The sequence below is a fragment of the Anomaloglossus baeobatrachus genome, chromosome 3 (assembly GCF_048569485.1).
Source record: "Anomaloglossus baeobatrachus isolate aAnoBae1 chromosome 3, aAnoBae1.hap1, whole genome shotgun sequence".
NCBI lineage: Eukaryota > Metazoa > Chordata > Amphibia > Anura > Aromobatidae > Anomaloglossus > Anomaloglossus baeobatrachus.
In genome coordinates, this window is record NC_134355.1 from 680887292 (window position 1) to 680904650 (window position 17359).

Below are 17359 nucleotides of genomic sequence, written 5' to 3' on the forward strand. Positions count from 1 at the left end.
ATCAGTACTGGTAACTAGTGATGAGCGAGCACTACCATGCTCGGGTGATCAGTACTGGTAACTAGTGATGAGCGGGCACTACCATGCGCAGGTGCTCAGTACTGGTAACTAGTGATGAGCGGGCACTACCATGCTCGGGTGCTCAGTACTGGTAACTAGTGATGAGCGGGCACTACCATGCTCGGGTGCTCAGTACTGGTAACTAGTGATGAGCGGGCACTACCATGCTCAGGTGCTCAGTACTGGTAACTAGTGATGAGCGGGCACTACCATGCTCGGGTGCTCAGTACTGGTAACTAGTGATGAGCGGGCACTACCATGCTCGGGTGCTCAGTACTGGTAACTAGTGATGAGCGGGCACTACCATGCTCGGGTGCTCAGTACTGGTAACTAGTGATGAGTGGGCACTACCATGCTTGGGTGCTCAGTACTGGTAACTAGTGATGAGCGGGCACTACCATGCTCAGGTGCTCAGTACTGGTAACTAGTGATGAGCGGGCACTACCATGCTCAGGTGCTCAGTACTGGTAACTAGTGATGAGCGAGCACTACCATGCTCGGGTGATCAGTACTGGTAACTAGTGATGAGCGAGCACTACCATGCTCGGGTGATCAGTACTGGTAACTAGTGATGAGCGAGCACTACCATGCTCAGGTGCTCAGTACTGGTAACTAGTGATGAGCGGGCACTACCATGCTCGGGTGCTCAGTACTGGTAACTAGTGATGAGCGGGCACTACCATGCTCAGGTGCTCAGTACTGGTAACTAGTGATGAGCGGGCACTACCATGCTCGGGTGCTCAGTACTGGTAACTAGTGATGAGCGGGCACTACCATGCTCAGGTGCTCAGTACTGGTAACTAGTGATGAGCGGGCACTACCATGCTCGGGTGCTGGGTACTCCTTCCTGACATTCGTAGTACATATATGGTGCATGTTGGCTGTGGATGCATGGCACGGGCTTGGTCTGAACCTTTACCTAACATTGAGTGTCAGCTGTGTTATACAGCCAGCACCCACCATTAAATGCAGTGATCAGGGCTGGTTCTTCCATGCTGCTGTCAGTCACTGACAGCAGCGTTTAAGCGGTGTAGTGACTTGGCCACAAATCGCCTGCCCTCGCGCTCACGGGACACCGATGGCTGCCATCTTTGCGCACTTGGGGCATGGTAGAGGATTGCTATTTGCTCTATTTAATGGATTTTAGTATATACAACAAGAGATCAGACGATGGCCGGATCCAGACCCGTCCTCTTCACAATATAAGGAGAAAGTGGAGGATATTGGGCCTTTAGCTGAATCTAGGGCTGTCTGTGATTGGATGCAGGTATCTAATGGAAGGGGCAGGGACGCAGAGTAAACAGTAAGATCTCTGCTTGCTTTTCACTCTGTATTTAGGGGATTGGACGCAATCTGTTTCCATACGTGATACACTAACCTCTATCCTCTGACAGTTTGTTACAGAGATGAACAAGGAATGTCAGGCGTTGGCTGAAGAATCTGGGGTCTCGCTCCCCGAGTCCTTCTCTCTGGAGCAGGCCGTGCATGGTTTGTTTGAGACTGGCGGAGTCAGCAAGCCGTTCCTGAAAGCTGCCGCAGCGCTAAGAAGTCATGGTGAGTGCGGCGGCTGCAGTCACGGTGCACGGGGAGCAGAGGATGGAGCAGAACATTACACGGGGAGCAGAGGATGGAGCAGGACATTACACGGGGAGCAGAGGATGGAGCGGGGCATTACACGGGGAACAGAGGATAGAGCAGGACATTACACGGGGAGCAGAGTATGGAGCGGGGCATTACACGGGAAGCAGAGGATGGAGCAGAACATTACACGGGGAGCAGAGGATGGAGCAGGACATTACACGGGGAGCAGAGGATGGAGCAGGACATTACACGGGGAGCAGAGGATGGAGCAGAACATTACACGGGGAGCAGAGGATGGAGCGGGGCATTACACGGGGAACAGAGGATAGAGCAGGACATTACACGGGGAGCAGAGTATGGAGCGGGGCATTACATGGAGAGCAGAGGATGGAGTAGGGCATTACACGGGGAGCAGAGAATGGAGCAGGGCATTACATGGGGAGCAGAGGATGGTGCGGGACATTACACAGGGAGCAGAGGATGGAGCAGGACATTACACGGGGAGCAGAGGATGGAGCAGAACATTACACGGGGAGCAGAGGATGGAGCGGGGCATTACACGGGGAACAGAGGATGGAGCAGGGCATTACACGGGGAGCAGAGTATGGAGCGGGGCATTACACGGGAAGCAGAGGATGGAGCAGAACATTACACGGGGAGCAGAGGATGGAGCAGGACATTACACGGGGAGCAGAGAATGGAGCAGGGCATTACATGGGGAGCAGAGGATGGAGCGGAACATTACACGGGGAGCAGAGGATGGAGGGGGGCATTACATGGGGAGCAGAGGATGGAGTAGGGCATTACATGGGGAGCAGAGGATGGAGCAGGGCATTACATGGGGAGCAGAGGATGTAGCGGAACATTACACGGGGAGCAGAGGATGGAGCAGGGCATTACATGGGGAGCAGAGGATGGAGTAGGGCATTACACGGGGAGCAGAGAATGGAGCAGGGCATTACATGGGGAGCAGAGGATGTAGCGGAACATTACACGGGGAGCAGATGATGGAGCAGGGCATTACATGGGGAGCAGAGGATGGAGTAGGGCATTACACGGGGAGCAGAGAATGGAGCAGGGCATTACACGGGGAGCAGAGGTTGGTGCGGGACATTACACAGGGAGCAGAGGATGGAGCAGGACATTACACGGGGAGCAGAGAATGGAGCAGGGCATTACATGGGGAGCAGAGGATGGAGCGGAACATTACACGGGGAGCAGAGGATGGAGGGGGGCATTACATGGGGAGCAGAGGATGGAGCAGGGCATTACATGGGGAGCAGAGGATGTAGCGGAACATTACACGGGGAGCAGAGGATGGAGCAGGGTCATTACATGGGGAGCAGAGGATGGAGTAGGGCATTACATGGGGAGCAGAGAATGGAGCAGGGCATTACATGGGGAGCAGAGGATGGAGCGGAACATTTCACGGGGAGCAGAGGATGGAGCAGGACATTACACGGGGAGCAGAGGATGGAGCAGGACATTACACGGGGAGCAGAGGATGGAGCAGGGCATTACACGGGGAGCAGAGAATGGAGCAGGGCATTACACGGGGAGCAGAGGATGGTGCGGGACATTACACAGGGAGCAGAGGATGGAGCAGGATATTACACGGGGAGCAGAGGATGGAACGGGGCATTACACGGGGAGCAGAGGATGGAGCAGGGCATTACACGGGGAGCAGAGGATGGTGCGGGACATTACACGGGGAGCAGAGGATGGTGCGGGACATTACACGGGGAGCAGAGGATGGAACGGGACATTACACGGGGAGCAGAGGATGGAGCGGGACATTACACGGGGAGCAGAGGATGGTGCGGGATATTACACGGGGAGTAGAGGATGGAGCAGGATATTACACGGGGAGCAGAGGATGGAACGGGGCATTACACGGGGAGCAGAGGATGGAACGGGGCATTACACGGGGAGCAGAGGATGGAGCAGGACATTACACGGGGAGCAGAGGATGGAGCAGAACATTACACGGGGAGCAGAGGATGGAGCAGGACATTACACGGGGAGCAGAGGTTAGAGCAGGACATTACACGGGGAGCAGAGGATGGAGCAGGGCATTACACGGGGAGCAGAGGATGGTGCGGGACATTACACGGGGAGCAGAGGATGGTGCGGGACATTACACGGGGAGCAGAGGATGGAACGGGACATTACACGGGGAGCAGAGGATGGAACGGGACATTACACAGGGAGCAGAGGATGGAGCGGGACATTACACGGTGAGCAGAGGATGGTGCGGGATATTACACGGGGAGCAGAGGATGGAGCAGGATATTACACGGGGAGCAGAGGATGGAACGGGGCATTACACGGGGAGCAGAGGATGGAACGGGGCATTACACGGGGAGCAGAGGATGGAGCGGGGCATTACACGGGGAGCAGAGGATGGAGCGGGGCATTACACGGGGAGCAGAGGATGGAGCGGGGTATTACACGGGCAGCAGAGGATGGAGCGGGGCATTACACGGGGAGCAGAGGATGGAGGGGGGCATTACACGGGGAGCAGAGGATGGAGGGGGGCATTACACGGGGAGCAGAGGATAGAGCGGGGCATTACACGGGGAGCAGAGGATGGAGCAGGGCATTACACGGGGAGCAGAGGATGGAGCGGGGCATTACACGGGGAGCAGAGGATGGAACGGGACATTACACGGGGAGCAGAGGATGGAGCGTGACATTACACGGGGAGCAGAGGATGGAGTGGTACTATGTACTGGATGTGTGCACAATCATCTGAGCGGTTCTTGCTGTCAGATATGTCTGTCTGTGAAATGCTCCGTGTGACGGGGTCCTTCTCCCATATCACACAATCAACAGAGCTGGAGATGGATGAAGAATCCAAAGAACATCCAAGCAAATCAAATGGTCCATAACATAATGCACAAAACAGATGGTAAAATAATCCAGAAACACGAGTATAGTCCAGTAAGCGATAAATGTCCAGGTCTCTCTGTGGAGCCGCAGCTTCTCCCACAGAGGATGAATCTTCTTCCTTCTCTCTTGAAGTTCTCAAACAGACTGAATAATTCTTCAGGTTAGCAGAGAGGTTAGGTGGATCCCAGGCCCCCTCCCCCAGACCTAGGGGCATAAACACTACAGGGGGTGATTATCTACAGACAATACAATGTACACACAAGCAATACAGAGAATAGACAGTGAACCACGCCTAATATATGATCCTACACAACATGATACACCGCCCCCCCCCATATTCCACCACCACACTCTGACATCTCGGGGTAAAAACACTCTCCGTATGTATAAACAGTAGATAGTACGGTCAGTCAACTGGAACGGGACCGGAAGCAGCAAAGTGTATTTTTTTCTAAGGCTACATACGCACATTCAGTATTTCTGCATCTTTTGGCTGGAGAAATGCAGCACAGAAACGCTCGTTGGGGTGTTTTTTTTTGCATTGAATTAAATGGGGGAAAAACTCAGAATGAACATGCGTCAGATTTTCTGCACCAAATCTGCAACGTGTGCACAAAACCTCAGGTGTCTCGTTGATTTTGCCGGCATCAGGATTTGCGCACTAAAAAAAAGACATAAAAAAAAGCAATAAAAACGCACTGTGTGCACACAGCCTAAAACTCCGCAGTGTTCCAGTGTAGGAAATACCCCGCTGCGATCACACAGCACCAATCTCATGATCGGGTCCCCTTTATATAGTGTCCTCGAGGTGATAATCTCCCTTTAACCCTTTTACGATCAAGGACGTATATATACGTCTTTGGCCGTTTTTGTCCCTTTAATGGGGACTGGCGTGTGTGATCAGCAGACACAGGCACGGGTAGATCGCTGATCCACCCATGATCAGCAGACACAGGCACGGGTGGATCTTTGATCCACCCATGATCAGCAGGCACAGGTGGATCTCTGATCCACCCATGATCAGCAGACACAGGCACGGGTGGATCTCTGATCCACCCATGATCAGCAGACACAGGCACGGGTGGATCTCTGATCCACCCATGATCAGCAGACACAGGCACAGGTGGATCTCTGATCCACCCATGATCAGCATACACAGGCACGGGTGGATCTCTGATTCACCCATGTCTGTTAACCCCTTAGATCACGCACTCCAGCGGGGATTTCTCTGTTCCCAGCTACTACAAGCGGGATGACTTGTCTCCATTTGATTCCAACACTTTTAGGCTTCAAAACCTGCGTTCTGACCAACAACTGGGTGGACGACGGCCCCCTCCGGCACCACACCGCCGAGATGTTCTCTTTCTTGAGCCGCCACTTTGACCTGGTCATCGAATCCTGCCGCGTCGGTATGAGGAAACCAGAGACCCGGATATACGAGTACGCGCTGAAGATGCTGGAAGCCGAACCCGAGGAGGTGAGCGGGGATCGCACCGGATCAGAAGATTACCGAACGGTGTACAGCTCACACCTACTGCCGACTAGGCTGCTATACTCCTCATATCTGACGGCTGCCACCACCTACAGCCATAAATGGTGTGCATACACTATGTCACAAAAGTAAGTACACCCCTGACATGCTTGTAAATATTATATTTTATCTTTGCATGGGGCACCACTGCAGATCTGACACAATAATACAATGTGCAGCGTCAGTGCGCAGCTTGTATAACAGTGTAAATAACTTCACACAGCCATTAATGTCTAAACCGCTGGCAACAAAAGTGAGTACACCCCTAAGTGAAAATGGCCAAATTGTGCCCTTGGTGTGAATATTCCCTCAATGAATGTAGCTCCCACAGCCGGCTGCACTCATGCACCCCTAAACCATGACACTTCACCACCATGCCTGACTGTAGGCAGGACACACTTGTCTGTGTCCTCCTCACCTGGAGCTGACACACTCGCTGACACCATCTGACCCAAATAAGTTTATTTTGGTCTCATCAGACCCCAGGACGGTTCCAGTAATCCATGTCCTTAGTCTGCTTGTCTTCAGCAATCTGTTTGCAGACGTCTTGTGCATCATCTTTTAGAAACACACTTCCTTCTAGGAGGACAGCCATGCAGAGCAATGTGATGTGTACAGCGTATGGTCTGAGCACTGACAGGTGGAACGTTTTCACTTAGGGGTGTACTCACTTTTGTTGCAAGTGCTTCAGACATTACTGGCTGTGTGTTGTTATATACAGTGTTCTACAAGCTGCACACTGACACTGTACATTGTATGAATGTCAGATGTGCAGTGTTTTCCCAAGAAAAGATATAATACAATAGTTACAAAAATGTGTGGGGTGCACTCACTTTTGTGATCTATTGTAAAAGCTTTAATCAATGCGCTACTGATTCTGAGTTATATCTTGTATTATACTCCAGAGCTGCACTCACTATTCTGCTGGTGCAGTCACTGTGTACATACATTACATTACTGATCCTGCGTTACCTCCTGTATTATATTCCAGAGCTGCACTCACTATTCTGCTGGTGCATTCACTGTGTACATACATTACATTACTGATCCTGAGTTACCTCCTGTATTATACTCCAGAGCTGCACTCACTATTCTGCTGGTGCAGTCACTGTGTACATACATTACATTACTGATCCTGAGTTACCTCCTGTATTATACTCCAGAGCTGCACTCACTATTCTGCTGGTGCAGTCACTGTGTACATACATTACATTACTGATCCTGAGTTACCTCCTGTATTATACTCCAGAGCTGCACTCCCTATTCTGCTGGTGCAGTCACTTTTCCTTGCATCCTGTATTCTTGTTAGGATACATCCAGTGACTCCTGACACTCCGGCCTCTTCTGGATGACATATTGCTGTTCTCTCCTGACATTCCGGCCTCTTCTGGGTGACATTTTGCTGTTCTCTCCTGACACTCCGGCCTCTTCTGGATGACATATTGCTGTTCTCTCCTAACATTCCGGCCTCTTCTGGGTGACATTTTGCTGTTCTCTCCTGACACTCCGGCCTCTTCTGGATGACATATTGCTGTTCTCTCCTGACATTCCGGCCTCTTCTGGGTGACATTTTGCTGTTCTCTCCTGACACTCCGGTCTCTTCTGGCTGACATATTGCTGTTCTTTCCTGACACTCCGGCCCCTTCTGGCTGACATATTGCTGTTCTCTCCTGACACTCCGGCCTCTTCTGGCTGACATATTGCTGTTCTCTCCTGACACTCCGGCCTCTTCTGGCTGACATATTGCTTTTCTCTCCTGACACTCCGGCCTCTTCTGGGTGACATATTGCTGTTCTCTCCTGACACTCTGACCTCTTCTGGGTGACATATTGCTGTTCTCTCCTGACACTCTGACCTCTTCTGGGTGACATATTGCTGTTCTCTCCTGACATTCCGGCCTCTTCTGGATGACATATTGCTGTTCTCTCCTGACACTCCGGCCTCTTCTGGATGACATATTGCTGTTCTCTCCTGACATTCCGGCCTCTTCTGGATGACATTTTGCTGTTCTCTCCTGATACTCCGGCCTCTTCTGGATGACATATTGCTGTTGTCTCCTGACACTCCGGCCTCTTCTGGCTGACATATTGCTGTTGTCTCCTGACACTCCGGCCTCTTCTGGATGACATATTGCTGTGCTCTCCTGACACTCTGGCCTCTTCTGGGTGACATATTGCTGTTCTCTCCTGACATTCCGGCCTCTTCTGGATGACATATTGCTGTTCTCTCCTGACACTCCGGCCTCTTCTGGATGACATATTGCTGTTCTCTCCTGACACTCCGGTCTCTTCTGGGTGACATATTGCTGTTCTCTCCTGACACTCCGGTCTCTTCTGGGTGACATATTGCTGTTCTCTCCTGACATTCCGGCCTCTTCTGGGTGACATATTGCTGTTCTTTCCTGACATTCCGGCCTCTTCTCGGTGACATATTGCTGTTCTCTCCTGACACTCCGGCCTCTTCTGGATGACATATTGCTGTTGTCTCCTGACATTCCGGCCTCTTCTGGCTTACATATTGCTTTTCTCTCCTGACACTCCGGCCTCTTCTGGATGACATATTGCTGTTGTCTCATGACACTCCGGCCTCTTCTGGGTGACATATTGCTGTTCTCTCCTGACACTCCGGCCTCTTCTGGGTGACATATTGCTGTTCTCTCCTGACACTCTGACCTCTTCTGGGTGACATATTGCTGTTCTCTCCTGACACTCCGGTCTCTTCTGGGTGACATATTGCTGTTCTCTCCTGACATTCCGGCCTCTTCTGGATGACATATTGCTGTTCTCTCCTGACACTCCGGCCTCTTCTGGATGACATATTGCTGTTCTCTCCTGACACTCCGGTCTCTTCTGGGTGACATATTGCTGTTCTCTCCTGACATTCCGGCCTCTTCTGGATGACATATTGCTGTTCTCTCCTGACACTCCGGCCTCTTCTGGGTGACATATTGCTGTTCTCTCCTGACACTCCGGCCTCTTCTGGATGACATATTGCTGTTGTCTCCTGACATTCCGGCCTCTTCTGGCTTACATATTGCTTTTCTCTCCTGACACTCCGGCCTCTTCTGGATGACATATTGCTGTTGTCTCATGACACTCCGGCCTCTTCTGGGTGACATATTGCTGTTCTCTCCTGACACTCCGGCCTCTTCTGGGTGACATATTGCTGTTCTCTCCTGACACTCCGGCCTCTTCTGGGTGACATATTGCTGTTCTCTCCTGACACTCTGACCTCTTCTGGGTGACATATTGCTGTTCTCTCCTGACACTCTGACCTCTTCTGGGTGACATATTGCTGTTCTCTCCTGACATTCCGGCCTCTTCTGGATGACATATTGCTGTTCTCTCCTGACACTCCGGCCTCTTCTGGATGACATATTGCTGTTCTCTCCTGACATTCCGGCCTCTTCTGGATGACATATTGCTGTGCTCTCCTGACACTCTGGCCTCTTCTGGGTGACATATTGCTGTTCTCTCCTGACATTCCGGCCTCTTCTGGGTGACATATTGCTGTTCTCTCCTGACACTCCGGCCTCTACTGGGTGACATAATGCTGTGCTCTCCTGACACTCCGGCCTCTTCTGGGTGACATATTGCTGTTCTCTCCTGACATTCCGGCCTCTTCTGGGGGACATATTGCTGTTCTCTCCTGACATTGCGGGCTCTTCTGGATGACATATTGCTGTTCTCTCCTGACACTCCGGTCTCTTCTGGGTGACATTTTGCTGTTCTCTCCTGACACTCCGGCCTCTTCTGGATGACATATTGCTGTTGTCTCCTGACACTCCGGCCTCTTCTGGCTGACATATTGCTGTTGTCTCCTGACACTCCGGCCTCTTCTGGATGACATATTGCTGTTGTCTCCTGACACTCCGGCCTCTTCTGGCTGACATATTGCTGTTCTCTCCTGACACTCCGGCCCCTTCTGGATGACATATTGCTGTTCTCTCCTGACACTCCGGTCTCTTCTGGCTGACATATTGCTGTGCTCTCCTGACATTCCGGCCTTTTCTGGATGACATATTGCTGTGCTCTCCTGACACTCTGGCCTCTTCTGGGTGACATATTGCTGTTCTCTCCTGACATTCCGGCCTCTTCTGGGTGACATATTGCTGTTCTCTCCTGACACTCCGGCCTCTACTGGGTGACATAATGCTGTGCTCTCCTGACATTCCGGCCTTTTCTGGATGACATATTGCTGTGCTCTCCTGACACTCCGGCCTCTTCTGGGTGACATATTGCTGTTCTCTCCTGACATTCCGGCCTCTTCTGGGGGACATATTGCTGTTCTCTCCTGACATTGCGGCCTCTTCTGGGTGACATATTGCTTTTCTCTCCTGACACTCCGGTCTCTTCTGGGTGACATTTTGCTGTTCTCTCCTGATACTCCGGCCTCTTCTGGATGACATATTGCTGTTGTCTCCTGACACTCCGGCCTCTTCTGGCTGACATATTGCTGTTGTCTCCTGACACTCCGGCCTCTTCTGGATGACATATTGCTGTTCTCTCCTGACACTCCGGTCTCTTCTGGGTGACATATTGCTGTTCTCTCCTGACACTCTGACCTCTTCTGGGTGACATATTGCTGTTCTCTCCTGACACTCTGACCTCTTCTGGGTGACATATTGCTGTTCTCTCCTGACATTCCGGCCTCTTCTGGGTGACATATTGCTGTTCTTTCCTGACATTCCGGCCTCTTCTCGGTGACATATTGCTGTTCTCTCCTGACACTCCGGCCTCTTCTGGATGACATATTGCTGTTGTCTCCTGACATTCCGGCCTCTTCTGGCTTACATATTGCTTTTCTCTCCTGACACTCCGGCCTCTTCTGCATGACATATTGCTGTTGTCTCATGACACTCCGGCCTCTTCTGGGTGACATATTGCTGTTCTCTCCTGACACTCCGGCCTCTTCTGGGTGACATATTGCTGTTCTCTCCTGACACTCTGACCTCTTCTGGGTGACATATTGCTGTTCTCTCCTGACACTCCGACCTCTTCTGGGTGACATATTGCTGTTCTCTCCTGACATTCCGGCCTCTTCTGGATGACATATTGCTGTTCTCTCCTGACACTCCGGCCTCTTCTGGATGACATATTGCTGTTCTCTCCTGACATTCCGGCCTCTTCTGGATGACATATTGCTGTTCTCTCCTGACGCTCCGGCCTCTTCTGGGTGACATATTGCTGTTCTCTCCTGACACTCCGGCCCCTTCTGGGTGACATATTGCTGTTCTCTCCTGACACTCCGGCCCCTTTTGGATGACATATTGCTGTTCTCTCCTGACATTCCGGCCTCTTCTGGATGACATATTGCTGTTCTCTCCTGACACTCCGGCCTCTTCTGGATGACATATTGCTGTTCTCTCCTGACATTCCGGCCTCTTCTGGATGACATATTGCTGTTCTCTCCTGACGCTCCGGCCTCTTCTGGGTGACATATTGCTGTTCTCTCCTGACACTCCGGCCCCTTCTGGGTGACATATTGCTGTTCTCTCCTGACACTCCGGCCCCTTCTGGATGACATATTGCTGTTCTCTCCTGACACTCCGGTCTCTTCTGGCTGACATATTGCTGTGCTCTCCTGACATTCCGGCCTTTTCTGGATGACATATTGCTGTGCTCTCCTGACACTCTGGCCTCTTCTGGGTGACATATTGCTGTTCTCTCCTGACATTCCGGCCTCTTCTGGGTGACATATTGCTGTTCTCTCCTGACACTCCGGCCTCTACTGGGTGACATAATGCTGTGCTCTCCTGACATTCCGGCCTTTTCTGGATGACATATTGCTGTGCTCTCCTGACACTCCGGCCTCTTCTGGGTGACATATTGCTGTTCTCTCCTGACATTCCGGCCTCTTCTGGGGGACATATTGCTGTTCTCTCCTGACATTGCGGCCTCTTCTGGGTGACATATTGCTTTTCTCTCCTGACACTCCGGTGTCTTCTGGGTGACATTTTGCTGTTCTCTCCTGATACTTCGGCCTCTTCTGGATGACATATTGCTGTTGTCTCCTGACACTCCGGCCTCTTCTGGCTGACATATTGCTGTTGTCTCCTGACACTCCGGCCTCTTCTGGATGACATATTGCTGTTCTCTCCTGACACTCCGGTCTCTTCTGGGTGACATATTGCTGTTCTCTCCTGACACTCTGACCTCTTCTGGGTGACATATTGCTGTTCTCTCCTGACACTCTGACCTCTTCTGGGTGACATATTGCTGTTCTCTCCTGACACTCCGGTCTCTTCTGGGTGACATATTGCTGTTCTCTCCTGACACTCTGACCTCTTCTGGGTGACATATTGCTGTTCTCTCCTGACACTCTGACCTCTTCTGGGTGACATATTTCTGTTCTCTCCTGACACTCCGGCCTCTTCTGGCTGACATATTGCTGTTCTCTCCTGACATTCCGGCCTCTTCTGGATGACATATTGCTGTTCTCTCCTGACACTCCGGCCTCTTCTGGATGACATATTGCTGTTCTCTCCTGACATTCCGGCCTTTTCTGGATGACATATTGCTGTTCTCTCCTGACGCTCCGGCCCCTTTTGGATGACATATTGCTGTTCTCTCCTGACATTCCGGCCTCTTCTGGATGACATATTGCTGTTCTCTCCTGACACTCCGGCCTCTTCTGGATGATATATTGCTGTTCTCTCCTGACATTCCGGCCTCTTCTGGATGACATATTGCTGTTCTCTCCTGACGCTCCGGCCTCTTCTGGGTGACATATTGCTGTTCTCTCCTGACACTCCGGCCCCTTCTGGGTGACATATTGCTGTTCTCTCCTGACACTCCGGCCCCTTCTGGATGACATATTGCTGTTCTCTCCTGACATTCCGGCCTCTTCTGGATGCCTTCGGCTGCTGTTCTCTCCATACTTATGACCTCCGCTCCTGCTGACCCCCCATTTTCTGTTACAGACCATTTTCCTTGATGACATCGGTGCCAACCTGAAGCCGGCTCGTGATATGGGAATATCCACCGTGCTGGTCCGAGACACCGATAAAGCATTGAAGGAGCTGGAGGAACTGTCCGGAGTGAAGGTACACGTCACGTCTGATGATCCCACATCCCGTTTTATGGCTTGTCCATTGATTTTCCCTCTTGTCCTGTGACAGCTCCTAGATGACGAGGTCCGGCCGCCGGCTGCCGCCCCCGACTCCGTCTCTCACGGATACATCACCATCAAGGTACGATAACCGTCAGGGAATGGGAGCAATCGGAGACCCCCGGCACTGGGTGTATGGAGCTCTGCAGCTGTGTCCAAACTACTGACCCCCCACCCTAACCATTAAGAATGAAGGTACAAAACATACATATTCCCCCGTGTCTGAAAATAGTAATGGTGCTATACTTTACGAAGAAAAACCAAATCATCCATGACAGCCAGCGTCATTGTAATACCGCACCTCTCACGTCACCATCATACCGTAAAAAAGGGGTCGGATGTTTCTTTTTATAATCACTCGGATGTTCTTTCTTCCTTCCAGCCCGGCGTGAAGCTGCATTATGTAGAGATGGGGGACGGGCCGGTGGTCTGCCTGTGTCACGGCTTTCCGGAGTGCTGGTATTCGTGGCGGTACCAGGTAATAACGGGGATCTGCGCCGCGCGGCCGGTCTTATAGTGACCGCCATCATATGTAAGACATTAAAGATTGTTTATGGTTTGTGTCTTACCGCAAAGAATCCCCATTTGGGCCGTCCTGTTCTTCTGAACCTCATAATGTGACCGCTGCAGACAGTCAGCGATGTGCGAACCACAGCGACATCTCCGTACTGGTACACCGGTGCGGTCACAGTCAGATACATTCTCATTTATCCCCATTTTCATTGTAGTTGCCGGCATTGGCTGCCGCTGGCTACAGGGTTATAGCCTTGGACATGAAGGGCTATGGAGAGTCGTCCGCTCCACCCGGTAAGTGACTTCCCCCACAAACTACTTCTATATGTGCATGTAGACAATGCAAAGACCAGTCCAAAAGTCTGGTTACCAATTGTCGTCGGTAACTTCAAAATAATCCAGAAAATCCCATTGTCTGATTTATAAATAATTAATTTGCATTTTATTGCATGAAATAAGTATTTTATCACCAACCCACCAGCAAGAATTCTGGCTCTCATAGACTTGTGATTTTTCTCCTACTCTGCATTCATTACCTGTATTAGTTACTTCTGTGTGAACTTGTTACCTGTAAATAAGACACCTGTCCACTCACTCAATCACACTCCAACCTCACCACCATGGCCAAGACCAAAGAACTGACTAAGGACACCAGGGACAAAATTATAGACCTGCACAAGGCTGGGATAGGATACTGTACAATAGGCAAGCAGCTTGGTGAGAAAGCAACAACTGTTAGCACAATTATTAGAAAATGGAAGAAACACAAGATGACTGTCAATCTCTGTCAAGATCTCGCCTTCTAGGGTAAGGATGATTCTGAGAAAGGTCAAGAATCAGCCCAGAACTACACAGGAGGACCTGGTCAATGACCTGGAGAGAGCTGAAACCACAGTCTCAAATATTTTTGTTAATAACACACTACGCCATATTGGATTCAAATCCTACAGGGCACGCAAGGCCCCCCTGCTTACGCCAGCACATGTCCAGGCCCATTTGAAGTTCACCAGTGACCATCTGTATGATCCAGAGGAGGCATGGGAGAAGGTCATGTGGTCAGGTGAGAGCAAAATAGAACTTTCTTTGTCGCTCCATTGGGAGACCCAGACCATTGGGTGTATAGGCTATGCCTCCGGAGGCCGCACAAAGTATTACACTAAAAGTGTAAAGCCCCTCCCCTTCTGCCTATACACCCCCCGTGCTCCCACGGGCTCCTCAGTTTTTTGCTTTGTGCGAAGGAGGCAGACATGCACGCACAGCTCCACAGATTGGTCAGCAGCAGCTGCTGACTATGTCGGATGGAAGAAAAGTGGGCCCATATAGGGCCCCCAGCATGCTCCCTTCTCACCCCACTCTTGTCGGCGGTGTTGTTAAGGTTGAGGTATCCATTGCGGGTACGGAGGCTGGAGCCCACATGCTGTTTTCCTTCCCCATCCCCCTCAGGGCTCTGGGTGAAGTGGGATCCTATCGGTCTCAAGGCACAGGAGACCGTGCTTCATCCACAACTCCTGTGGAGCCTGCTGGATAGGAGCCGGGTACCGTTCAAGGACATGGCCCTGCTACTTGGAGGTACTCTGTATCCCTGTGGGGACCGCGCACAGCAACACTACAGCTTTGCTGGGTGTGCTAGTGCACCGGGGACCGCGGCGCTGACCGGGTTAAAATGTGCCATTACACACTCAGCGTTGCTGAGTGTGTTTTATGTATAGGGACTGCCGCGCTGACCGCCGCTGCCGCGGAAACACTGCGGCGCGGCTGGGACTTGTGGTGCGCCGGGGACTTCCGCGCTGGCCGCGCATATACGGCGGCCGCGCTTATTACTCGAGTCCCCGGCTTTTTGCGGCCTAGTTTCCTTTTCCTCCCGCCCTCAGCCCTGACAGGCAGGGGAAGGGCGGGAAGCTGCACAGAACGAGCAGCACTGAGGGCTGGAGCATGCTTTGCATACTCCACCCCTCTCACTGTGCACAGTGCGGCTCCAGTTCCCGCACTTTCTCGGCCACGCCCACGACTCCCTCCTCTCCTCAGGACGCCGGCAGCCATTCCTGTCAGCTCCTCGGACGCAGCAGAGGGGGACAAAGTCTGGGAGACCCAGGCAGGGACTTGGGTGGCCTCACGACCGCTTGAAGCGGGTGGTAAGCAGCACCTGTGGTGCTAGCCCCATTGTGCAGTACTGTAACTATACTGTATATGTTTATGGTATATACTTTACACTGTATGGTGCACAGTTGATTTCTGGCTATATACCCTATTGTGTTGCTCAGGGAAGATAATAGCATGGCGCCCACAAAAGGCAGGGGTGCCAAAACACAGGCTTATTATGCTGCCTGCGCCGCATGTACGACCCCGCTACCGGCAGGTTCCACTGACCCTCATTGTATACAGTGCTCGGGCCCTGTGACACTTACTCAGCCAGAGCCTCTGCTAGGGGGGGCCCAGGGGGAGCCACCTGCTGACAATGTCCAGGTGACGGGGACAGAGTTTGCAAAACTCTCTGAGACTATGGCTAAGATACTAGAAGCCTTGCAGTACAGGCCGGTATCTCAGCACAGGGACTCTGTTGAATCTTTGTTCCCTGGCTCCCCTCAGTTGGACCAACAATGTCCTCCCGGGGTATCTCATAGATCCCAGGCTGAGGGTTCTGACACAGACCCCAGCCCCAGACCGACTAAGCGAGCTCGCTTAGATTTTCCCTCGACATCATCATATTGTTCAGGGTCTCAGCGAGGGGAATCTCGAGTTGATGAAGCGGAGGTAGCTGATCAGGATTCTGATTCTGAGGGCGCTCTCAATCTTAATACTCCAGACGGGGACGCCATAGTGAACGACCTTATTGCATCCATCAATCAAATGCTGGATATTTCTCCCTCAGTCCCTCCAGCAGAGGAGTCGGCTTCTCAGCAGGAGAAATTCCGGTTCAGGTTCCCCAAGCGTACGCCGAGTATGTTTCTGGACCACTCTGATTTCAGAGAGGCAGTCCAGAATCACCATGCTTGTCCAGATAAGCGTTTTTCTAAGCGCCTTAAGGATACACGTTATCCTTTTCCACCTGACGTGGTTAAAGGTTGGACTCAGTGTCCCAAAGTGGATCCTCCAATCTCCAGACTGGCGGCTAGATCCATATTTGCAGTGGAAGATGGGGCTTCACTCAAGGATGCCACTGACAGGCAGATGGAGCTCTGGTTGAAATCCATCTATGAAGCGATCGGCGCTTCTTTTGCCCCAGCATTCGCAGCCGTATGGGCGCTACAAGCTATCTCAGCAGGTCAAGCGCAAATTGAAGCAGCCACATGCACGTCCGCGCCACAAGTGGCGTCCATTACCACTCAGACCTCGGCATTTGCGTCTTACGCTATTAATGCTGTCCTGGACTCTGCGAGCCGTACGGCGGTGGCAGCCGCCAATTCGGTGGTACTCCGCAGGGCCTTGTGGCTACGGGAATGGAAGGCAGATTCTGCTTCCAAAAAGCGCTTAACCAGTTTGCCAATTTCTGGCGACAGATTGTTTGGCGAGCGTTTGGATGAAATCATCAAACAATCCAAGGGAAAGGATACATCCTTACCCCAGCCCAAACCGAACATACCCCAACAGAGGAGAGGGCAGTCGAGGTTTCGGTCCTTTCGGGGCGCGGGCAGGTCCCAATTCTCCTCGTCCAAAAGGCCTCAGAAAGAGCAA

At 51.9% G+C, this 17359-nt stretch overlaps 1 protein-coding gene across 3 annotated transcripts in view; it reads left to right on the forward strand.

The window, feature by feature from the left end:
* The window catches only part of EPHX2 (epoxide hydrolase 2), a 145945-nt gene that overhangs the window by 24583 nt on the left and 104003 nt on the right, over nucleotides 1-17359 (forward strand). For all 3 annotated transcript variants that reach the window (XM_075341301.1, XM_075341300.1, XM_075341302.1), the window contains exons 3-8: nucleotides 1455-1614; nucleotides 5820-6010; nucleotides 12987-13109; nucleotides 13185-13256; nucleotides 13557-13652; nucleotides 13903-13981. In XM_075341301.1, coding sequence (XP_075197416.1) covers nucleotides 1455-1614; nucleotides 5820-6010; nucleotides 12987-13109; nucleotides 13185-13256; nucleotides 13557-13652; nucleotides 13903-13981 — 721 coding nt within the window. The remainder of the gene's footprint in view (nucleotides 1-1454; nucleotides 1615-5819; nucleotides 6011-12986; nucleotides 13110-13184; nucleotides 13257-13556; nucleotides 13653-13902; nucleotides 13982-17359) is intronic.